Source organism: Pleurodeles waltl, chromosome 8 (assembly GCF_031143425.1).
Source record: "Pleurodeles waltl isolate 20211129_DDA chromosome 8, aPleWal1.hap1.20221129, whole genome shotgun sequence".
Classification (NCBI taxonomy): Eukaryota; Metazoa; Chordata; class Amphibia; order Caudata; family Salamandridae; genus Pleurodeles; species Pleurodeles waltl.
Window position 1 is genome coordinate 670,560,126 of NC_090447.1, and position 26,416 is coordinate 670,586,541.

A 26,416-nucleotide genomic window follows, 5' to 3' on the forward strand; every position below is an offset into this window, starting at 1 on the left:
TTTTTTATTTCAGTTGTTATTTTCTGTAGGAAACCCTTGTAGGATCTACACAAATCTACTTTTCAGAAATGTTTAGGTTTCTGGGATCCAGCACTGGTTTCACATCTATTTCTGTCACTGACTATAAGGAGGCTGAAAGCGCAAAAAATCGTAAAAATGGGGTATGTCCCAGTAAAATGCCAAAATTGTGTTGAAAAATTGGGTTTTCTTATTCACGTCTGCCTGTTCCTGAAAGCTGGTGATTTTAGCACTGCAAACTTTGTTGATGCCAATTTCAGGGAAAAAACCACAAGCCTTCTTCTGCAGCTGTTTATCCCATTTAAAAAAAAAAAAAATGTTCACTGTATTTTGGCTAATTTCTTGCTCTCCTTCAGGGGAACCTACAAAGTCTGGGTACCTCTAGAATCCCTAAGATGTTGGAAAAAAGGACGCAAATTTGTTGTGGGTAGCTTATGTGGGAAAAAAGTTATGAGGGTTAAGCGCCATGCCCCAAATGGCCAAAAAAAGGCCTGTCACCTGAGGGGGAAAAGGCCTGGCAGCGAAGGGGTTAATGAACCTCCTGTAATACCCTGTGAGACCAAGAAAGGCTCTGACCTAGATCTGTGTAGTAGGGGGAGACCAGTCTAAAATAGTCTGGATCTTCCGCTGTAGTGGTTCAGTCTATTCCCCACCAACTAGGTGTCCCAGATAAACCACCTTCCCCTGCCCTATCTGGCACTTTGAAGCCTTGCTAATGAGGCCTGCCTTTTGCAGGGCCTCGAAAACTTTCCACAGGTGGACCAGGTGGTCATTCCAGGTGGAGCTAAATACAGCAATATCATCTAGATATGCTGCACTGAAAGTTTCAAGACCTTGGAGGACTGTATTCACCAGCCTTTGGAAAGTGGCAGGTGCATTCTTCAGGCCAAAGGGCATAACTGTGAATTGGTAATGTCCTCCAATGGTTGAGAATGCAGTTTTAGGTTTGGCATCTTTTGATAGCTTGATCTGTCAATACCCTGCAGGCAAGTCAAAAGTGCTCAGATACTTGGCAGATGCCGGTATATCTATCAGCTCATCAGCCCTGGGTATAGGGTGAGCATCAGTCTTAGTGACTGTGTTGAGTCCTCTATAATCCACATAAAACATAATTTCCTTTTTCCAAATTTGAGAATGAGGTTCGGGCACTAGCACCACTGGGCTGGCCCATGTGCTATCTGAGTGCTCAATCACTCTTTTGTCCAGCATCTTCTGAACCTCAGATTTAATACGCCCTCTGACATGGTCAGGCTGCCTATAAATCTTACTTTTGACAGGTAAACTGTCTCCAGTATCAATAGTATGCTTACACCAAGTGGTCTGACCAGGTGTAAGTGAAAAGAGTTCAGAGAACTGACCTAGGAGGTTTTTGCAGTCTTCCTTTTGCTCTGCTGTAAGGAAATCTACAAGGATAACTGCTTCCACTTAGCCATCACTTGCAGTGTTGGAGAAGAGGTCAGCGAGAGGGTCACTCTCTTCTTCCTGCCCCTCATCAGTGGCCATGAGTAGAGTCAAGTCTGCCCTATCATAGTAGGGTTTAAGGCAGTTCACATGAAGTACCCTTAGGGGACTTCTCGGAGTGCCTTGGTCCACCAGGTAGGTGACCTCACCCTTTTTCTCCACTATGAGATGTGGTCCACTCCATTTGTCACAGAGTGCCCTTAGTGTCACAGGTTCCAATATCCACACTTTCTGTCCTGGATGGTACTCAGTCAGGACAGCCTTCTGGTCATGCCATTGCTTCTGTAGTTTTTGGCATGCCTGAAGGTTTTTAGTGGCCTTTTTCATGTACTCAGCCATTCTTGATCTTAGGCCAAGTACATATTCCACAATGTCTTGTTTAGGGGGCTTCAAGGGTTGCTCCCACCCCTCTTTGACAAGTGAAAGTGGACCCCTAACAGGGTGACCAAAAAGGAGTTCAAAGGGGCTGTAGCCCACTCCCTTCTGGGGTACCTCCCAGTAGGCAAAAAAGAGGCACAGAAGTAGGACTTCCCATCTCCTCCTGAGTTTTTCAGAGTCCCACGATTATACCTTTGAGAGTTTTGTTCAATCTCTCAACCGATCCATTTGTCTGTGGATGATAGGGTGTGGTGAATGTATAGGTTACACCACACTCCTTCCACATTGCTTTTAAGTATGCAGACATGAAGTTGCTACCCCTGTCTGATACTACCTTTTTAGGAAAGCTCACCCTGGAAAATATTCCATGGAGGGCCTTTACCACTGCAGGAGCTGTTGTGGTCCTTAAGGGGATGGCTTCTGGATATCTTGTGGCATGGTCCACTACCACTAAGATAAATCTGTTTCCAGAAGCAGTTGGAGGGTCAAGGGAGCCAACAATATCAACCCCTACCCTTTCAAAGGGCACCTCAACCACAGGTAGTGGTATCAATGGGGCCTTTGAAGTGTCACCAGTCTTGCCACTGGCTTGATAAGAGGCACAAGAACGACAAAGCTCTTTTGGATCTTCTGACATGTGAGGCCAGTGAAAGTGAGGGACCAGTCTGCCCCAAGTCTTGCTTTGCTTCAGATGTCCAGCAAGGACAATGTCATGTGCCAGTGTTAGGAGGAATTCCCTACACTGCAAGGGAATGACCAGTCTCCTGGTAGCACCAGGTTTTGGGTCTCTTGCCTCAGTATAAAGGAGATTATTCTCCCAGTAAACTCTGTGTGAGTCACTGACATCCCCTGCTTCCTGTTTGACAGCTTGCTGCCTTAAACCCTCTAGCGTGAGACAGGTCTGTTGTGCCACACTCAGTAGCTCCCCGGCAGGCCCCCCTGCACCCAAGCGACAAGCTGAACCAGCCTGAAGCTCCTCTGGTGCAGGTTCTGCACAAGGAGTTAACTCCTCATCAAATGGGGAATCTTCTGGAGAGGGAGGAAAAATGGGCGAGGGTCTGCCCTTTCTACCCCTAGTTCTTGGGAGCTCTTGGTCCAATTTTCCAGGATCCAAGTTTCCTTGTCCTCTTTGTATCATGGCCTGAGCCCTGGTGACAGCAAAGATGTACCCAGGAATGCCCAGCATTGCGGAATGAGCCTCCAATTCCACTGTAGCCCAAGATGAAGTCTCCAAATCATTGCCCAATAGACATTCTACAGGTAGGTCAGTGGATACGACAACTTTATTTGGACCAGTAACCCCCCCCCCCCCTCCCTTGAGATTCACAACAGTCATGGGGTGGCTAACAGTGTTGTTATGGGTGTCAGTTACTTGGTACTGATGGCCAAGTAGGTGTTGCTGATGGGCTACCAGTTTTTCCATCATCGTAGTGACACTGGCACCTGTGTCCCTGTAGGCCTCAACCTGAACACCATTTATTAGGGGTAGTTGCTTGTACTTATCTATATTAAGGAGACAAGCAACTGAGGTGGCAAGGTCAATGCCACCATCTGAGACTAAAACAGCCTCAGTGGTCTCCCTATCTAGACCAACCCCTACTCCATTACCAAAAGTGAGCCCAGCTACACCCTTAGATTGGCTATTAGTAGAGTTGTTCCCACCACCACTGCTATTACCAGGGGCACTAGTGGATGAAGTAGAGGTTGTGGTGGTGGGAGGTTTGGTCTTCCTCTTGGGACAAGTGGGATCACTTGCCCAATGGCCTTTGAGTTTACATAAGTAACACCATGGCTTTTTCTGTTGGTTTGAAAAGGATTTGGGCCCACCCCAGATGATGTTTGGGGACCTGATGAAGACTCTGACTTTTTATCTTTGTCCCCACCCTTATCATGAGACTTACCATCCTTCTTTTTGTCTTTGTCACCCCTTGTATGAGCTTTTCTGCTCACCCTTGTTCTGACCAATTTGTCTGCCTCCTTTCCCAATTCTTGGGGAGAGGTCAGATCTGAGTCTACTAAGTACTGGTGCAACAAATCAAAAACACAATTGTTAAGAATATGCTCTCTCAGGATTAGAATATATAGAACCTCATAATCAGACATTTTGCTGCCATGTAATCAACCTTCTAAGGTCTTCACTGAACAGTCTACACAGTCTATCCAATCTTTTGAAGACTCTTTTCTGGTTTCTCTGAACTTAATTCTATATTGTTCAGTGGTTAAGCCAAATCCATCCAAGAGTACTGTCCTCAAAACATTGTCATTATCTGAATCATCTTCTCTAACAGTAAGGAGTCTATCTCTTCCCTTGCCAGAGAAGGACAACCATAGAATGGCAGCCCACTGCATCTGAGGGATCCTCTGAAATGTACAGGCCCTCTTAAGTGCAGCAAACCACTTTTTGATGCCATCCCCCTCCGTGTAAGGGGGAACAATCTTGTGCAAGTTTCTAGAGTCAAATGTGTTCTCCCTAACATCATAGCTCCTGAAACTGCTATTGCGGCTGCCACCATGGGGAACTAATCCCAACCCCTGTCTTTCCCTTTCCACAGCTAGGGCTTCCATATTTAAGGCCAACTGTTGCTTTTGCAGCCTCAGTCTGGTCTCCTCCAACCTCCACTTTCTGAGTTCCCTACCTAGGGAGTTGTCCTCAGGGTTTGATGTGTGGGACGCTTTTGAGACGGAAATGACATGGGAATGAGCAGAGACAGAACTTTCCTTAGCTTTTCTAACCCTAGTGACCTGGCCTCTAGGTGTGAAGGGAGCTCTACTTGTGTGTGACCCCCCTCCCACTGCCAGCTACACTAGATGTTTTACCAGGGGGAAGATCTTGGGAAAGACCCTCCTCTGCATCCTCAGGACCCTCTCCTGATTCTACCTGGTCAGAATCCCCCTCTACCTCCCCTACCTGGTGACCAGACTGTTCTTGGTCATCCTGGAGAAGGAGATTTAAAATGAAATACTTGCTAGGGGTTTTCCCAATCCCTAGGCTCCTCTCCAAGCAAAGCACCCTCAAACTTTTAAAGTTTAGGTTCTCATAAGTAGTTTTAACAACCCTAGAGGTGGCCTCAGAGGAAGACATAGTGGTAGAAAAGTTAAAGTGAAAGGAAAAAAAGACCTACTTTATCTAACTTTTAGACTTTTAGAATGCAAGTGCAATTACTAGGTATACTTTTGTATAGTCCCAAGTAAAGAGTACACTTTCCTATGGAAAGCACCAGTGACAGAGTGATAAGGCAATTGCACGTACTTATCTCAACGCTGCACCACCAATGTAGGAGGCTGGCCTGGTTTGTAGTGGGTACTAAAGGTACTTACACCTTATACCAGGTCCAGTTATCCCTTATTAGTAAAATGTAGTCAGTGAAAGTCAAAATAGGTTGCAATGGGCCTAGGGGAACACAAACCATATACTAAAATAGTGGAAAGTAAAAGTCGGCTTCCCACCTAGGCAAGTGTAGTGTGTAGAGGGGCACTACGAGTGTAAGAAAACACCAAAGGTAAGTAAAATACCCCGCCCAGGAAAGCAGGAGTAAAACACAGCAAGTTTCCTAAAATACACGAGAAGTCAAGATAGAAGATAATGCAAGAACCTGAAGAGACTGCAAGCCACCAATGATGGATTCATGGACCTGAAGACCTGTGGAAGAAGGGGACCAAGTCCAAGAAGTGCTGAAGAGTCCAGGAAGAACAGGAGCCCCTGATAACCCGGAAGAAGGTGCAAAAGAGGAACCATTGGTGAGAAGACAAAGTCAGTATTGCACCAAAGAAGACAGATGCAGGTTCCTGGTTGGTGCAGAAGATGTCCCACGCCGGATGGATATATGCAGTCAGGTTTGCGTCGCTGGATACCGCCAACATGCCTTAGTAAACAAAAAGCTTGCAGTTAGCGGAAAATGGCGCTGCCCAGGACCAGGAGGGAATTGGTGGCCTCTACCCAGTAGGGGGAGACAGATGGAGCTCTCAGCAACTTAGAGAGCCCTCAGAAGACCAGGCAGCGCACACAGGAGTCCCACAGCACAGGGACAAATGAGGTACAAATAGAGGCCCACGCAGCTTGACACAAAGGATTTCCACACCCCTGGAGAACCACCCAGGAAGCTGTGTGTCTTAGGGTGGAGTGCTGGGGGCCTAAGCTGTGCTGTGTACAAAGAACTTCTTGGAAGGTCACACACAAGCCTTAGCAACTGGAAGTCACGCGGTGCACGGGGGTACTGTCTTGTGTGAGAAAGCAAGCTCTTACCTCCACCAAAGTTGGATAGCTGGACAGTGGGACTGCCGGAGTCACTTTAGTCCACCACCTCCGTTGTTGGATCCACACCTGTCATCTGGAGAGGGGGTCCAAGACACTGGTCGTCGTTGCAGAGGTGCCTGCTGAAGCAGGGAAGTGACTGTCACTCCACGGGAGATTCCTTCAGTTCTTCTGATGCAGGCTGAAGACAGGCAGTCCTCAGAGGATGCACAACCTGGAAACTGTTGCAGTTACTGGCAGGAGCTGAAGTTACAAGGTTGCAGAAGACGTCTTGGCTTCTTTGTTGCAGTTTTGTAGAGTTCCTGGAGCAGCCAGTGATTGATCCATCGGTAGAAGATGACGTAAAGGATGCAGAGGATTCCTGCTTTAGTCTTGCAATCCGAATCTGAAGAAACACTCAGAGGAGAGACCCTACATATCCCTGAGAGGGGGATTGGTCACCTAACCAGTTAAGCACCTATCAGGAGGCGTCTATGACATCACCTGATGACACTGGCCACTCAGATGCTCCCAGAGATCCTTGATCATCCCGAAAACAAGATGGCAGAACCCAGGGACACTCTGGAGGAGCTCTGGGCACCACCCCTGGGGTGGTGATGGACAGGGGAGTGGTCACTCCCCTTCCCTTTGTCCAGTTTCCCGCCAGTACAGGGACTGGGTGGGGGGGTCTCTGAACCGATATAGACTCAATTATGCAAGGAGGGCACCATCTGTGCCCTTCAAAGCATTTCCAGAGGCTCTGGGAGGATAACCCTCCCAATCCTGTAACACCTATTTCCAAAGGGAGAGGGTGTAACATCCCTCTCCTAAAGGAAATGCATTGTTCTGCCTTACTATGATTGAGCTGTTCAAGCCCCAGGAGGGCAGAAGCCTGTCTGTGAGGTGGCAGCAGCTGGGGCTGCAGTGAAAACCTCAGAAGGCTGGTATGCCAGTACTGGGGGCCATGGTGGAGCCCCCAGAGTGCATGGGATTGGTCAACCAATACTGGAATCAGTTTGGGGTACGATTCCCAATTGTTAAACACCTTACTTTGCCATATTCTGAGTTTCCATTGTGAAGCTACATATATGTATGGACCTATATGTAGTGCACACTTATAATGGTGTCCCCACACTCACAAAGTCCAGGAAAATGGGCCTGGACGACATGAGGGCACCTCTGCTAGTGCAGGGGTGCCCTCACACACAGGTATTATGCACCTATCCTTCAGGGTCTGAAGGTTTAGACGTATAGGTGACTTATAAGTGACCCAGTGCATTGAAAATGACTGTGAAATAGTGCATGCACTATTTCACACAGGCTGCAATGGCAGTCTCAAAGAAGTCTTTGTATGGTCTCCTTATGGGTGCCAAAAGAAATACTGCAGCCCATAAGGATTCCCTGGATCCCCAATGCCCTGGGTACCTATGTACCATATACTACGGACTTAAAAGGGGGGTCCAATGTGCCAATTTGGAATTAAATATGGAGTCACTAAACTGTAGTGAGAAATTTAGAAAGGGAGAGAGTATGAGCACTGGAGTTCTGATTAGCAGGGCTCCAGTGACAATTCAGAAAACACTGAAACACACTGACAAGCGGACCATAAACCATAAGCACTGGGGTCCTGGCTAGCAGGATCCCAGTGATGCAGTCAAAAACACACAGACATCAGGCAGAAATTGGGGGTAAGATGACAAAAAGAGGGTACTTTCCTACAGGAACGAGCCAGCAATGACCATGTCCCTCGCCTGGTTTGTTCCTTCCCTTCTCGAAACCCAGACAAACCATGTCCCGTAGGTGGTCCCTTGCGTGGGAGAACCGTCACAACCCCCTCTTGAGCCCTCTGTACGGTCTGTTAGGGGGCATATGGTTCATGTGCTATTATCCCTAATGCACTTCATGACCTACTGCAACACCAGGACAGACACCCCAAAGGGCACATGGTCCAACTACACCTAACACTATGACAAGACCCCTGCCAGAGAACATGAACCCACTGAATATTTTGTACTGTTGTTTTATTAGGCTTTCTGTTTGTACACGCTGTGAAGGAACAACACGTGTTTTCTGGCTTATTGGCTCTAACAGTCATTTTGCACCTGTATTCATTAAAGGTGAAAACTATTATGCTGACACGTGTTCTCTCCCAGGGCCTGTTACAAGTCTTCCTGTCTACCACATGCCCCACGTGCCTCTCAGGAATCAGCTGCACCGACTGGACCCCAGACACGTTTTTTTAAACTGCACCTGAAACTCAAACATTGCTTGTCCTCGTTCCTGTCCTGGGCAAGCATCATCCGTTCACTTCATCTGTTGAGTCAGCTGGAATCCTCCAGCGCTCTAGTCTTTGTCAGCCCAAGCTTACCTGCTGTTTCAGTGATCCTGGAACCGTCAAGGTCTCTATCATTTCCTCTTCCACTTTGGGTCCCTGTACAACAGCTACAAGTTTTACTCTGGATTCCATTTTAAGAATTAGAGATAAGGCTAAGTACTTGATCACAGGTTAGTGTGCACTAATCAGAAAGGTTAATCCTGGGGCTAAAGACAAGACTAAGTTGTTCAACAGAAAAAACACGTCCTCCAGGATATTGGACATTAGCTTTTTTCGTTTCAAGTATTTAAGTGCTCTGGACACATTTACAGAGTGGGTACTTCGAACTATAATTACATCAGAACCAAAAACCTCAAGCCAAAATTGCTTGACAATTTGTTGTAGCACAATAAGACTTATTAGAGCGCATGATATATGCATGCGAACTTGAAAAATAAACTGTATGTAAAGTGATTCTTGGGAGGGCCAGAAACTCCAGCCTTAATCTTGATTTTACCTGCTCTCATGCAGTATTTGTGATGAAGCCTGTAAGTGTATATTATTGTTAGCAGTTGCTTAATCAAGGTATCCTGAGAACCTTCAGTAAAATATTATTCTTGTTGTTTCCAATGCACTGCATCCTCACTAACACAAAGGAATCTATATCCTGTTAAACAGTTTCACAAAACCGCAGAGCAGACCTGGTGCCGCAAGTACATTTTTTCCTATTTTGTTCCAACCCTTCAAGGGTGGTGTGTGACTTAAGGTTTTGATTCCTTGATCATTAGCGGCCCTCTGAAGGGATAAGAGGTCCAGCATAATCTCCGCGGTTGGCACCAGGCGAGTGCATGATAGAACTGGTCCCGGGGGGATAGGGTCCCTGGGGCTAATAAGGATATTTCCACCACCTTCACTTAATATATAAGTTTTGGCCCCAGGGGTTTGGGTCTTCCTGGCATGAAGTACAACCCTAGGTTGAGCACCCCAAAGGTTGAGCACGGTGTGAAGCTGGCAGCCTGCTGGGGGTTTAGCCACAGGTCTTGGAGGCAGGCCAAGCCTTGTGGCCAGCCCCCTGCTGTGCACGGCCAAAGGCTGTGTGCAGCCTGCTTTTGGCTGCATGTGTGGAATTGGAAGCAAGGCCTAGCTGCAAGACAGGTCATGCGGCTAACCCCACGCATGACCAAAGGCTGTGCATGGCATGGGGTTTGCTGCCTAGGAGTGGCTGCCTTTGGGGAGCAGAGCTAACTATAACCTGTGCTCTGCCCGGCACTGCTTATGACTTCACATATTACATCACTCATGATATGTTCTATGACATTATCTATGACATCACTTTGAAGAGAAATCTGCTAGCTATTACCTTTATTGAGAAGAGAGGCACATCTTGACCCACTCAAAGTTGATCTAATATACGACCATGAAGACACTGTGAATCCGATGCTTTTTTAAAATACTGTTTTTTAGAACAATGATCCTTTCCACAGACATCTATGGCCACAGCCCCATAAATTGTTGGGTTGCTTTTTGGTCTGGGTTTTGACATCACAGTAGTCGAACAAACCTATTGCTAACAATGTACCCAGAAGTGGCTTAGTGCCTACTCATTCAACCACTGGGTTTCTCTGATCAGCCTCTGGATTGAGATGCTGCCAATCATGCCCATCCCAGGTGAGCCATCATCTTTCACCTAATGCTATTGGTTATTTGGGTGCAAAATTCTGCTTCCACTAGAGTGCCTGCATTCATGTACACAAGGAAGTACTTCACAACTAGTATTCTCTGTCCATTCCTGCTGGCTCCTTCCTATGTGTCTCACTCTAATGTGCTGATGCTGTCTGCATTAGCAAATAAACCAAGATGTATCAGCTTTGACAATGCTTGTTAGTACCTACCTTTTACATCAAGGACAAGGTCATTGCTAATGTAAGATGTTATTGTGCCATCCTTGTCGAATATCCATTTTTGCCGAGACTTCTCGTGTTCTGTCCAAAGAGCTACTTTAGATCCAGGCACATCCCTACCTCCAATCACATCCAAGCATGCATGATTGATCTAAAAAACAGGAATAAAAAGAAAACAGTTGGCACATTTTTGTTGATAGGTACAAATATCACATACCTAACGGAGCAAACAAATACAATCGCATAATGTATGCATCAGGACCGAGATGGATACTTTTAAACAAACCATTGAAAAATTGCGATACTAGAATAGATAACACAAGAAAATATCCTCACATATAGGAGCAATAGAAACATGTTATTAAATAATTAGCCTAATGAGAGGCATCAAGATGATGGTGGTTACTTTTATTTAACCAGATTGTACAAGCAGATATTAAAGACATTCAAATAGTACAAATAAATATAATGTAGGTTTGTAAGTCGTGGGCTGCAATGGGGTAAACAGAAGTTACTGTTGAAACCAGGACTAAACATTGTAGACACTGTCTCTAGCCACAGTAAATACAATACATATACACCTACCCTAACATAATCCAACCCTATTCAAACACTTCTCACAGCATATGTAAGGTTACCATATAACTCCATGTCACCAAGGAAACAATGACCCAGTCCTGTGGTTTCCTTTTTTGTGTTCAGATGTAGTACTTGAAATTAATCTACTGAAATTAATCGTACTACAGCTAACAGAATGCATCAGATTATTACTCAAAACCCCCGAACAGCAGCACTGCATCCTTGGTGTCATGCGGTAAAAGTCAATAAGCAAAAGTGCTGGCTTTTGCGTGTGAGGAATACCTCCTAGAATATCCGGATCTGCTTTGAAGCAAACATCTTATGTTTTCAGACAAGTTCTGAACTCCCTCAATTTGTCTTTTCACGCATGCCTATGCATCCGTGGCTCCTCCGCTAAGGTGGAGGAGAGTTGCGCCCCCTCCCCCGCCCGGCAGCAGCAAAACTTTTATAAGAAAATTATCATAAACACTGTTTATGATCATTTTCTTGTGAAAAGGGAGGGGCCACTGGCGATGACAGGGACTGAGGGGTAGTGCCGTGCGCATGTATGTTTTGCCAGCTGTCTCAGGCTGGCCAAACACACATGCGCACTACTAGGCTCTCTCCAACCCGACACTGTATTGCTGAGTTGGTGACAGCAGGCAGAGACTCCCACTCTGCCTTGGAGCACCTTTGCTTGGTGCTCCGACTAATCCGAACGCTGCTGTCATGCTACCAGCAGCATGACAGCAGTGTTCAAATTGGCCGCAAGGCAGGCTGGGAGCCTGCGCATGGGGCGGCAGTGAAGGCAAGAGGAGCGGCACAGTGTGGCAGTGGCGATGATTCAGGTGAATCTTTTTTTTTTAAATTAAATACGTTTTTCTAGCCCACCACCCTCGCTTCCAGCATGTGCCATCCCTATGCCTATCTGCAGCTCAGCTTGTGTGGTGTTCTTTATTGAAGCTCTCCTGTACAAGTAACAGTGATAACTACTCACCTCTGAATTTGATGGGACTAAGTTCTAAGGACTTGTAGACACATGCCCATATAAGAGCACAAGATGAGATAGCTCTGCTCCTATTGCATTTGAAATGAGCCAAGCAACTCATGAGACATCGATTGTCCACATGGTCGCTCTGGAACCACGTTTGGAGAACAAAAACAATCATGATACCAAAGTTTGATGTTTGCTTAGAATACAGGCACATCAAGCCAGATCAAAAAGTTTAAAAAAAGAGAACAATGAAAAATCAAGCACCGCTAAAGCCACCAGGTCGGCCTTAAACAAGCTGATGTAATTGTTTTTTTTAATTGAAAGCATATGTCACAAAAAGAAAAAAGGAAAGAAAAAAACAAGTCACCTCCTAAATGTATTGGACATACACTTGCAATACAAATTTGAAACATAAAAAATTAATCATAAAAAAAACTATACAGAACAGTAGAGATGCTTCCTAGAAGGACTGTGTAGATAGAGCACAGTTATAGAGACCCTTTTTAGTTTTAAACAACTTTATTTAGTAAACCTTTTTTTTGTTTTTTCAAGGCCAGGATGGCCCACTAGCGAGTTATAAAAAACAATTAAACAGACAGCACCTTTTTAGTTTTAAAGCACACTGTAGGAAAATTATTTTATCATCACAAAGAAAACTTACAATATGCTTTGGATTACTGTAACCTGAAGGCATACTTTAAACACCCAAGGTGGATGTGCACGTGCGATCAGGCAAAATGCCATCTAACTAATGGATGAAATCTGCTTACCCTATGCTGTTATGGGTGGAACCAAAAGTGAATGACTGTTGGACCACCAATAGAAAAAGAAATACTCTCCATGAATGTATCTATCGGCCCTAAACTATTTATGGAAAAAAAGAACACTGCAGGCCCAAATCCAATGCGGACTAAAATAAAGTGAAGATTTCACTCAAGGACAAGATCGCAGTTAAAATCTAACTCGTGTTTAACAAACATGTAGGAATTTAAAACCCAAAAGCACATAGGTTCACTGGCAAGTATTTTGTGTTTCCAAACAGATTCTAGACCTTTTTAGACAATAAGTGCAGGACATTTAATCAGCTCAGACTACACAGAGGTCTTAGGGTTACAACAGTAAAGCACATATGGTATTAACAATTGTATTTGCTGTAGAAATGTATGCATCCAAGTTGGAAGAATGGGTAGTTTGTCTACCATTGTTAAAGCCACAGGAAAATGTGTAGAAGATTGTTTAGAGTTAAGGGGTTATGGGTAACAGGTGTTTAAGTGTTTTTCATGTTCAATCCAAGACTGGACAGTCAATGATTATTCACTGTCTTCTAAAAAAGTATTGTGCGAATTTGTATATAAGAGGCTGCCTGTGATACAGCAATTTTAAAACCGGCTGCCCTCCTGTGTGAGGGGAGACGATTTCCCTGTTGCAACAGTAAATAACTGTCTTTTTATTGCCAAAGAGGGGTTTCTTTTCCTAGTGTTTTAAGTTTTTTATTTAACCTGCAACACGTGACACATGAAATCATAACTCTACTTCATTAGTTCCCAAATTATATGAAACCACAGCTCAGTTTTTAGAAAAATAAGCTTTCACGACCCACCTACCTTTAATAGACATGGGGAGGGGTGATTTTTTTCATGTAACTAAAGCCTTGTGTGGTAGCACATTGTCGTTTATAGACAGCACATTTTCCATTGAGATGACCACTAAGTTTGCACAGACATGTAGTGTTACTATAAAGAAACCTTTATAGCACACAAATTATACTGTTTGGAAATCGGGTTTCTGAGAATCTGTATCATTTATGCATCACCAAGTAAGTGTCTTGATTTGTTTGTATTCTGTTAAAATCTGTTTTCAGCACATTTCAGAATTACAGAAAACATGTACTTCATTTTTGCTTTCTTAACTGCTGGATGCATACAGTTTGTTTACAGTTATTTACATTTTGCTGTGTATTGAAAAAAACAACATCCTACATTATTGTCACATATTCACTTTAAAAACAGTGCTCTAGGCCTGTCACTGCAGTCTAGCATGGCAGTTTTAAAAAGGCAATTTTGACCTTTTACAATCACTCTTTTAATAGGCTTAAACCTTCCATTTAAATAGTTCTAAGCCACCCCTAAAGTAGGTCTTACCAGCCCATACACAGGGTGCATAGTATTTAAAAGTAAGACAAGTGTATTTTATGTTTTTGCATGCCCTTACAGTTGTATACCGTATGAAGCAGGCAGTGCCAAAAAAACACCTGGTTACTTTACTTTGTATAATAAAGCTAACTTCAGATTTGTGCTAGCTAGAAAAAGGCTTCAACCACTCATTTTCACAGTTATACAAAATCCAACTTAAACCAAAAGCCAAATTTGTCTTAACTATATAAAAAATAGTGACTTGAAAAAGGTACTATTTTCCGGTTTAAGTCTCTGGTAGCCTTTTCATAGTTAATTCACAACTGTTACTGGCAGCATGAGGTAATTGTGTTCCCAGAAAGGGAACAAAAGGACCTCGTTAAGGAGGAGGTGTGACTTACTCTTGAGAGGATGCTTGGTGGATGTGTCCACCAACCGTACTAGATTCAAAGGGGCATCTCCCCTGCCACAGGCAGATGTAACTCACACCTCAACCTGCCCCTTCCATTCTCCAGGTAGTCAGAGTGGCACCAATCCTGGAGGGGGGGTTCTTTTGGGGAGGGGGGGTGTTTGCAAGGTGTGATTCTCATTTTCCTGAACACACCTCAGTGGTGTGCCCAGAGCTTTGCCAAAAGGAAGAAAGGTTTGGCCATGTTGGATTTTGGCAGAACAGTGCACCGTGGGATAGTTTAGGGCCAGCCTCTCAGAAAGTAATGTTAATGTGGGTTAAGTTGGCCATGGCAACTTTTTTCTTAATGATCAGGGAGCCTGTGCACTCACAAAGTAGTGAAGGCATAAAGGTACCTGGATACCTTCTTCAGAGCACAAGACCTGAGAAAGACAGAAGAAGGACTGCACTTGATGAAATCTTAGGACTTTAGAATAGGGACTGCACTTTCTGTAACAGTTGCAGAGAAGCCCCGAGGGCTGTACCTGTTCCTACATGAACCCAGGTGGAAGAGTGAACTCCAAGACTAGTTACCTAGCCTCCTGTTAACCTTCAGAAACACAAAAGCTGCAAGAAGCCCAACAGTCTGCTAAGCCCTACTAACCAGTTCCAACTGGATTTGCCCATGACCCTGCTTGTGGCTTCTGGGAGATTGAGTCATAATCCCCAAATGGTGCCCACACGGTCCTGGACCCTTGGCTGGTGCTAGAATGTACTCTTCTTCAAGAATGCAACATGGGACACTTAGAAGCTTTTTCCAAACAAAAGGCTACCTCTGAACATCTGCTGAGCTACAGCCACTCAGGTCAAATCTCCGGCCAGATTCAACTTGCTGGTTTGCCCCACTGAAAGAACACTGATTTTCAAAAAAGTTTCTAAGTCTAAATGTAGGGGAGTTCCACTGAGGCCAAGATTGAGGAGCAGGTGACTGCCGACGAGACGTCCCTAGACTCAGACTTTAGACTTTGCCTGCTTGGAACGTTCTTGCGTTCATCGAGGCTCCCACTGAGGTACTACACTCCAGCCAGATGACGGCGATGAGCCCTTCCTCAGATCCAGCCTGAGGCCCGACCCAACGATGGCCTCGTCAATGAGATTTGGTTCATAAAAACGTCTAAGTCAGAAGGCAAACTATCATGGGTGGTCTTAACAATTGACTTCGACCCACTCTAGGCAGGCAGACAATTGCGATTGGAACTTTGCGATGCTAGAAACATCAAACTCTCTGAAAAACCATCTCTCTGATCTTGTACACCAGATTTAGGATGTTTTTGTATCTATTTGGTAATTCAAATGTACTCTATCTCTTATAAATCTTTTTATTGAAGACATAGGAAGGAGTAACATAAACACAAACAACAGACTACTGTACATTGACACAAACGGTTGAAACAATTTTCTTTTCAGCCACTAATAACCTCTGTATCCCCCAATCACAAAATGTAATCTATTTTTTAAAAAATTAGAATGGGATTATTCTTTTATTGTGTTTTCTACTTAACAGATGTGGTACTGATAAATGCTTTACATTTATTTCACCTAAATTAAGCCTACCTGCACTGTGCCCCAGCTATCGATGGTTGAGCTCAGGTTTATATTACTGAAACCTTAGTGAACACAGTAAAGGAGTATGCCATTATTACTTGAAGTGGGCTACCATCAGGTTTAACTAATAATCCACATTCTCACAATCATATCAAGGATCTTTGATATTTTCAAACCCGAGACATGAAAGCAATGTATAGCAATGGGCCCAAATTTCCTTCACAGAAATATAATTCTGGAGATCAGGGAGGCCTTCCCATTTCTTTATAAAAATTATACTGAAAAATAAGCCCCACAAAAAAAGACGGCCAACAGGATCTGTGCTTTAATAACTTATGTAAGTAGACAAATCCCCTAATTTCCGAGCTTGTTTCAGTTATGATGTCAAATGTCTTTACACTGGTGTCATAGCCACATTTTTTCAGTGTCATTAGGGTTGAGGTTGCAAGTGCATGCACTAGCACATGCGTCTCGTTTGCGAGGCACTGTTGTATACAAAAAAGGACTTGGAGCCCACCCATTGCTTAAAATGTGTTGGCTGGAGCATCTCTCTTCTTAGCAGCCACCTTAACTAACCAGTGCTGGCCAAACATTATTTGTGATCCTTTCAGTGGAGCAGGGACCGAGCACAGATTAATCAAACTTGATCAATGTCTGTCCACTGCTCCTGACGTGATTCAGGTAGTATTTCTTCCCCCTCCCACTTGCCCTTCCTGCTGCTTCCTCTATAGCGCTTATTTTTTCTGTCTGCAGCATTCATTAAGAGTGTGTGTCTTCATAGCTTGTCTTCATCTTGGTCCCATTTCGTGGTTCTGCTTGCAAGCTCCCACTTTTTCCCCTTGTTTGCTTTCTTTAATGTTAATTTGTGTTGAGCTTTTGCAGCATATCTTCCTTGATTCCATTTCATGCCTTTCCATTTACCCACTTTAATTTTTTTGATTATTACAAGTTATTTTTTTGTTGACTTCTGCTTCCAGCATTTATTAAGAGTGCGTGTGTTTGTAGCCTGCCTCACTTTTGGTCGTATATCGTGATTTTGCTCTTGTCCGATCCATTTTACTGTAATTTGTTTTTCAGAATTTACATTTTGTTTGTATTTGCAGTACGGAGCTTTACTTCAGCAACTGGGCGAAGGCCTTGAGACTTCCCTTGATGTCCCACATAGCCCCTAAAGGGCAGAATATAAGGGCTCTCCGCAATCCCAGATAGCCCAAACAGAGCTAAAAAAAAAAATAAGTAAAAAAAAAAACAAGTTTTGTGCGAAGGTCACAGACCACCACACTGAGCATTGAGAGTTTGAGCCCAGCTGAACTTGTTTCCCTCTTTTTATTTTATTTCTTAAATAAACATATTTAAGGCTCATATGAAAGGTCATCTTACTTTTTTTTAAATGACATACTTTTTTCTTTTTAAATTGTGCAGAAATATCTCACTCTAAGTATATCTTCATCAACGCCTAAAAAAGTATTTTTCTCTCCCTCTCACTCTCTTTCAATTTCACTCCCACTCACACACCCACTCAGACCCTTGAGCACTTACTCACAGCCCCAGTCAGAGCCTCATGCACCCACTCAAAGATCCACTCAGACAGTTACACACCCACTCACAGACCCACACACACACTGACAAGCCCACTAAAACACTGATGTATGCACTCTCACACCCAGACACCCTCACAGCCACTCTCACTCCCAGATACAACCTCTCACACCTATTCTGACACCCAGAGGGCCCGTGGCCAACTTACGACGCGTACGGCCAAAGGGTTGTGCACTGCATGGGGTTGAGTGGCTGTGGGATTTGGCCGCAGGGACTGGCTGCAGACCAGCCCTTGCGGGCAACCCCAGCTGCTCACAGGCGAAGGCCGTGCATGGTGTAAGGTTGGGTGCTTATTGGGGGTTGGCCTCAGGGCGGTGCATGGCCAACGGTCATGCACAGTGGTGGTTGGATTAACGTATAGTAATGAAAATTACTATATGTTAAAAAAAAACATAGAAATTCACTGAAAAAAAACAAGGTTACAGACCAAAAGTGACCAATCTATGGAACTGAAAGGAAGGTCGTCCGAAGGCCAGCATTTTTTTTTTGTTAACTCGACTACCCTAGGGTAGAACCCTATTGGGGGGGAGGGAGGGGATATTCAATATTTTGTGTTTTAGAAGTTAGCTTTGTAAGCGAGCTACAGTTAGAAACAATAGCAGATTCAAACTGAAATATTTAATCCTCAAAAATGAACCTATATCCTAGACATCTTTTCTGGGGGGTAGAAGGAATGCTCTCTGTCACAACTTTAAACTACGCTGTTTTTTGGCAAAATAAACAGTGAGATTTAAGAGTGAATGCAGACTGAGCATAGCGGTAGAATATTACAACAAACAGAAGGGTTTGTGTGGGCCTGCCCTGAACATAGATTACAGCTGTGGAGTACTAACTGTCAGAGGGGTAAATTATACCAAAAACTGCTGCATCAATTGAATGCAAAGGTGACACGTACTGGCCAATAATATGAAGATGCTGCAAAAGTAAATCATATCCCCAATGTATACATTTAACCGTGATAGTGGTGCCACAAAGTATTTGATATCTTCCTCTTAGACAAGAAACACGAAAAACAGACATTGAAATGCGAATTAAAAAAAAGCCATAGACTTGGTTGATACTTTGAGCTAGTGGTGGCAGACAATGACCTTTTTACCTCAACAAAATAAGTATAGAGGGCGTGGCCAACCATTATGGCTGGACGGACGCGATCCGTACGAGCTCCACTGCATTTGCGTGAAAAACCAAGGTATCCGGAACCTATCAATGACACTTCAAGCCCTATCTTGATGTGGAGGAAGCACAGAATGGGGTCGCCCAGGGGGCTGCAGCTTAAAGTCCAGAAACCCCAAAAGAGAGACCCCACAGGCGTCATCTACACCGAGGATGACGACTGCTGCAGGGCCCGGGCAGAGACGATGCGGCCTGCCGAGTGCACCAGGTATGTCAGACATCACTCATCCTGAGGTACATGTCACAGGGTTAAACACTGCACCCCCAAGGGCCCCACAACACTAATTCAGCACAGCACCGTAGAGCCGACAGTCTGAGACGCAAGAGGATTCACACACATCATTTCCGGGGGCTTGCAGGGATCACACGCCTTCACCACCTCTAACTGAGAAATAATTGTGGGAAGAATTTAAGGCAGACCTCGCTGGAGGCTCTCTGGATGGACCTCATCTCCAAACTCAGTACTCTGCAACAGGATGAAGTCTCCATTGGAACGCTGACACTTGACCTCAATACTACATTCCAGGCCCTAGAACAGCGAGTGGGCCACCTGGAGAGTTCCTCAGACCACCTTAAAGAGCACCTTCAAGGTGCACTACTAAAATGCGAAGACCTGGAGAACAGCTCAAGATGTGACAATATTCCGCTGCAAAACCTTGAGGAGGATGCAGAGGGCCCGGACATGAAGGCTTCATTGTGAGTCTGTTCTCAAAGCTCCTAGGGGACAGTGGCTCCAAAGACAAGCTGGACCGGGTCCACCGGGTTGGTCCACTGATCCTGGGTGATGCAAAGCGCCCTAGAAATGTCTTGGTGAAGTTCCATTCTTTCAAAATAAAAGACGCAATTCTGCAGGCAGCAAGGAAAGTGGAGGGTATGTCCTTTCAAGGAGTATCATGATCAGTGTTCCAAGACATTGCTCCAGCAACTTTAGACCGGCAACTACGATTCAGGCCAGTTACTAACAGGTTTTATCACAAGATCATTAAATACAGATGGACTTACACTTTTGGCCTATCCTTTAACTATAAGAAAGAAGTGAATCACTTCACTGACCTTCGGGAAGCAGCACCTCTGCTCAGGATGACGATCTCCAAACCAGAACACTCAGAAGGACACTTGGAGGATCAATCCAGGAGCTCCAAGACTGGCATAGACTAAAGACAATGGCTTTCACAACAGCGCCCAAAACGGCAGGGGAAACCACTGGGCTTCAGGCGGAAACGTCCATCCACGCTTTTTTAAAATTTAGAGCGGTGATTGTTCTGAAGCAAAGACTCAACCTTATGTACCTGTTTGAATTTATCATTACTTGCTGTGCATTTGTACGGTAGTCCCAATGCAGGAGAATGTTCTTTATCAGTTCATGCCATTCTTTGTCCCCACTGTGGGATTAGATAATGTACATTGCATCCTGTGAAATTGGATGATTACTTTGAGCTTCCGATATACCCTTTGTTACCTTGATCTTATGTTACATTAGCACGAATGATTTTTGTGGCTCATGACTTACACACACGCAATAACGCAGTCTACCCTACTGTTACACAACTGCTGGGGAACCAGGTTCCTAAATGTTTCTGTTTTGTTGTTTACTTTATCCCATGAGTGAGATTTTATCTGTGTGTGGGGCTGTGGGGGTGGTTAGGGGGGAGGGGGTGCAACATGGTCTCAGGGGAAAGGCATGACAAGAGCTCTTAAATGCGGCTGATCACCTAACACTATAATGGGGTTAACTACACTTACATGGAACAAACATCAAAGGGCTTAACTCTCCAGCCAAATGGCACAAATTGTGGAAATACATTTTAGACAGGAGGCACAATATTGTAGCACTACAAAAGGCCCCCCTCAAATGCAGTGACCAACACAGATTACGCCATAAGGACTACCCTGTGATATATCGGTCTTCTGCTCCCACCAACCATAATGGGTTGCCCTCCTCCTCCACTCCTCTTTCAAATTTCAACCACTAGGCAGCAAATTGGACAAAGAAGGTAGGATAATAATGGTGAAGGGGAAACTACTAGGCAGGATGTTATGATCGCATCGGTCTACACCCAGCATTTTGCACAGAATACCTTTCTCCATAGATTCCTCACTTTTTTAGGGGGCTTTGCAGAGGGTGAAATTATACTGATGGGAGTCTTTAAACTTAGTTGGGAACCAGAATTAGATAGCACCAACGCACCGGCACAGGAAGTTTCAATGAAGCTCTAAAACAATCCATACAATCTGTGGGCTTAATAGATGCCTGGCGGACAACAAACCCTGCCACTTCAGACTAAACGTTCTTCTCCCACTCCCATTCACAACTGGAATACACATTTATTAGCCAATCTCTGGGGCATGCCATTATGGCAATCAATTTTCATCCTATTGCCCTATCTGACCACGCCCCTGCAGAGCTAACGCTAGACTAACAGTCCCCACACCCAAACTCTGTCACTGGTTCAATCCAGACTCTCTCACCAGGGATCGCCTCTTCCAAGGCGGCAAGTGCAAAACCATCAGTGAATTTTTCCAACTGAATGACCCCAGGACACTAACCTATCTACCACATAAGTACGCCTTTAAGGCAGTGATTAGAGAAAAATGTATCTACCTTTTAGCTGTGTTAACTAAACAAAAGGAGCAAGATAGACCTGCTCTCAAAGCGGAGCTTCAAGTAGCTGAACGCGCCCATAAAGATACTCCCAACCTAACACTGGTCCTTTCTTTTCCACACTCTCTGCAAATTTGGCATTAGCCAACTGTTCATAACCATGGTCCAGGCAAACCATGCAAATCGACTTTTGCGGGTGTTGGTTAATGGCGTGTGCTCGGATTTCATTAAACTAGGTTGTGGCATGTGACAAGGGTGTCCGCTTTCATCATTTTTATTTACACACATTACAGAACCCCTTGCTGCCACAATAAAAGCCACACGTGTGATCCGAGGCATCCCCTTCAACTCTGTAGACCACAAAATCTCACTTTTTGTGGATTATGTGTCACTTTCTCTTACCTTCCCTTCCACCTCATTAACAGCCCTGCAACAGGAATTAGCCCACTATGAAACTGTGGCAGGCTACTGCATAAACCTCCACAAATCTTTCCTTCTAAACCTGACCCTGCCCACGCCAGAGACAGAGGTACTAGTAAACAAGACTCCCTTTTTCAGTGGGTAAAGAATGATCTCACTTATTTGGGGATTAAGTTCACCCCCAAAATCTCTGACCTCTATTGCGCCAACTTCCCTCCACTTATCCGACAACTCAAAACAGACCTTAAACGATGGACACCAATGTCCCTATCGTGGCTAGGGTGCATTAATTCAGTTAAAATGGCAGTCTTGCCGGGATTCTATATCTCTTCCAAGGCCTCCTCATCGAGATGCACTGGGACTTTTTTTTCAGAACTCCAATCCCTGGTGACACATTCAATATGACAGGATCGTAGAGCCCATCTCCCTTATAAACAATTGAGGCTGCCAAAAGAGGCTGGTGGCCTGGCATTGGCTGATTTTCTCCTATACTATAAGGCAGCGCAACAGAGTTATAACCGAGTGGGGGCTGAGTGAATCAGACAAACCCTGGCTCCATAGAGCAGTGGTTGGTCGCTATGATTGGGATGTCTAAAGGAATTCAAAAATTGGCCAACTCCCTGACACATACCTAACCACAGCTACCCGAACGACTCTTAAGGTGTTGGACTCACTGACTCTGTGGCAGAATGGGATAACTTCCCCTCCCCCTACAGTCCCATTCACTTTAACTGTGCCTTCCCTCTTGCTCTCACGCTGGGCCCCTTTGATCTGTGGAGAGAGGGGGATGCCTCACCGTTTCTGACCTGTTCCATGGGTGGGACATTTTTACTTTTGAAAACTGCCAACAATACTATACCTTACCCACCTCAGAAAGATATCATTATACTCAACTGAAAAACTGGGCCCTCCATCCAGATATGCACTAGCGGCTACCAGGAATTTCTCCCATGTCAAACAATGTGTGTGACGAGCAGAAGGACCTAAGGACTCTACCTCCTTCCTTTATGCGCATTTGCTTGAGACGTTCCCTTTGTCCACACCACAACATATAAAATTTTAGACCAAAGTTCCAATACTAGATAAACAATGGCAGATGCTATGTACAGACATCTCCAGATTGAGTCACTCCCCGGGTATGAAGGAGCTCATTATAAAATTCTGTTTGATTGGTACTGCTATTCCACCAAACTCAAAACAATCTACCCTAGCACATCTGACTTATGCTGGAGAGGGTATGGGCTACTTGGTGACTTCCAACACATTTGATGGGACTATCCAATCATTCGACCCTTCTGGGCAGCAATCTTTAAATAAATTAAAACCATACTCGGTTATCCTCTTCCATCTACACCAGGCTTTACTCTGTTGGATTTGCGAGACAAGGCTCTTAAGCGCCAAACCTCCAGCGACTGCTCCATTATGTGGCTATGTTTAGCAGCGGCTAAGATAACCTTAGTGGCAGCTTGAAAAAAAAAAACACTGCACCCCGACTCTCACATTGGCATGCCAGGCTTTGGCAAGCTCTGACAATGGAAAGAATGGCAGACATTCTAATGGATAACTATAAGGATTTTGAACATATATGGGGGCCAGTGGTCACTTTCCTGTCAGGGGTCTCCAGCACACTGTCTGTCCCACTCGTTCCCCACAAGAGAACTTCACTCCTTTCAATTCTGATTCTCTCGAAGGACCTGATGGTCAGCCCCCTGTGACATGTGATAGCTCACACAAAGTATCATGACCGCTGGCTCGCATTCCACTCATCACAAGCTACTACAAGGTTTCATTACACTCGCTCATGGTTCATTGTTAGGTATTATTGGGGGGGTATAAATTCGGCATTTCAATTATTCAATATATTGCTAATGTGTTGACAAAGATGGATTTGGCCTTGTTTGCTGTACGGGAAAAGTCATGTTCTTTCTGGAACTGTCTATATCATTAGCATTCTGTCAGGGAGACCAGATCCTCGGGGCCTGCGCACGTTCCCAACATGTCCACCACTAGACAGCTCCAAAGCTCCGATAGAAATATCACAGAGCCTGAGAGAGTCCAAGTGGGGGAAAAGGGGATTAGGTAGGGAACAGCTGGGAAGGAGACCTGTAGGAAACAAAAGGTTAAACAGCACAATATCAAGCTATAATCACATTGAGTTTCTTAAAAACTCTCTGTTGAATCTAGGGTTCAATGATATTCAGAACATGAAATAACAGTGTTGAATCTAGGGTTCAATGATATTCAGAACATGAAATAACACTCTGTTGAATCCAGGGTTCAATGATATTCGTAACATTAAATAACACTCTGTTGAATCTAGGGTTCAATAATGCTCGGAACATGACATAACACTCTGCTGAATCTAGAGTTCAATGATACTCGGAACATTAAATAACACTCTGTTGAATCTAGGGTTCAGTGATATTTGGAACATGAAATAACACTGTTGAATCTAGGGTTCATCGATACTCGGAACATGAAATAACACTCTGTTGAATCTAGGGTTCAATTATATTTGGAACATGAAATAACACTCTGTTGAATCTAGGGTTCATCGATACTCGGAACATGAAATAACACTGTTGAATCTAGGGTTCAATGATATTCGGAACATGAAATAACACTTAGGCTGAAGGAACATGCATGGCCTAGAACTAGACTAACTAGGCCTCAAGAACTCTAGGTACCTGGAAAAAAAATCAAGAATGGGTTAATACAATGTTTCATATGAGCTTTACATGAAATGTCACATAATGTCTAGAAATACAAGAACCTTCTAGAATACTGTTTCAGAACAAACACTGCATTTTTAACAGGAGGACAAGACAATCTGAAACATTCCCTGGAAAACAATTGGAATTGAACTATGGACTTAATATGCACAATGAACGTCACGTTTTGAATTTATCATCTTCACAGGAAATCCCTAGGCTCAGGATAAATGTGTGTACTTCAACAAACATTACACATCAAAGTTTTTACTTGCCATGAAATGATCGTGCAAACTGTTGCCAATCTGAACACCAAGTTTTACGTGCAGGAAATGAATCGCGCACACTGCCGATTCTAACAAGAATATGCAAATGCCATGAAATCATTGCGCAAGCCTTTGCCGTTCTGAACACCAATTTTACTTGCGGGAAATGAATCACGCACACTGCCGATTCTAACAAGAATATGTAAATGCCATGAAATGATCGCGCAAGCCTTTGCCAATCTGAACACTAAGATTTACATGCAGTAAATAAATCGCGCTCACTGCCGATTCTAACAAGAATATGCAAATGCCATGAAATGATCACGCAAGCCTTTGCCGATCTGAACGCCAAGATTTACATCAGAGCAATGATTCGCGTACCCTGAAAGTTTCACGAGTAGGCCCAAAACTCAAGAGTCTTTTAGAACAGGGTCGGGTACCCAGTCCAACCTCGGTCTTACCACCCTGCTCAAGGATCACCAAGATAATGCGGGGCACGCCTGGAACGTCAAGGTAGGCCTCCGGGACAGGTGCTCAAGAAATTGCTGCTGCTCTGCACCAGGACCTCTGAATAGTAAGCACGTGGAGCTGGGCTGGCTCCCTTATATAGAGTCTGGCCCAGCCCACAAACCACACCCAGCCATGCTGCAGGGAAAGCTTCTAGAAGGTCCTAGAAAGGGACCACACCCTGATACACTCTGTAAGCCTGCAGCAATACCTTACAAATGAACATAATTTGCAAACATCATTAATAGTGGTTTCATGGTAAAAACTCTGCAATGTAAAAGGTTAACAAACTGCATATAAACACAATGCATGAATTATGCTCTTGCATAAAGACTGGGTTTTTGCATTTTAGTCGCCCACAGAGCGCACACTGTCCTGATGTTGACACATTCTATATGTAATATTTGAGACTTTTTTCAGCTGAACTGTGTGTGTAAGGTAATGCACCTTATTAAAGCTCAATTAAGAAAGTTTGACAAAAAAATAATTATAGGCACTATTGTGATTGCCACTTGATTATATTGTCCAAATCACAATGTAGCTACTTTGATTACCAACAACAACAACAAAACCTTCATTTGGCTAGAAGCCATAAAAGGATACTGCAGTAAAAACATCATAAAATAATCTTGGAACTAAATAAATAAATAATAAAAGCAGTTACATAAATATCAATTAATACTCCTAAAATCAATATGCAAATATAACCATAAAAGGCCATTTAATCCCAAGCTGTCAATCAGTTTACTAGGATCTTAAATTGGGCCTAACATGCAGGATTCCCTGCTTGTATCCTTTTTACACCTATTGCTCTTTAGATGATATAATTACTTAAAGGAGCAAGGTACATAAGCATAGGGTAAGCCGGAAATAGTTTGAGGCAATAGGGACCCCCATCAAGTGTGGGAAACCAACTTTTAATACTTTGCAATATAAGCTCAATTTATTGCTCACAGTCCAAGATAGCAAACACCGCTCTTCATCCATTCTACTACATCAATGCTTACGATTAATATGTTTGGTCCCTATCACTTAGAGAGTTCTAAACTTTAATACAGATTGAAGCTGCTGTTAATATTATTTTAACTTGGAGTAAGAAGCCCATTATCCTTTTCTAAATTGGTTGTTTGATTACACAGTTAAATCAAGTTTTAATTT

At 44.0% G+C, this 26,416-nt stretch overlaps 1 protein-coding gene across 2 annotated transcripts in view; it reads right to left on the bottom strand.

Annotated features, from left to right (window-relative positions):
* CRYBG3 (crystallin beta-gamma domain containing 3) overlaps positions 1 to 26,416 on the bottom strand; it is a 1,300,096-nt gene that overhangs the window by 65,015 nt on the left and 1,208,665 nt on the right. For both annotated transcript variants that reach the window (XM_069204785.1, XM_069204786.1), the window contains one exon: positions 10,295 to 10,454. In XM_069204785.1, coding sequence (XP_069060886.1) covers positions 10,295 to 10,454 — 160 coding nt within the window. The remainder of the gene's footprint in view (positions 1 to 10,294; positions 10,455 to 26,416) is intronic.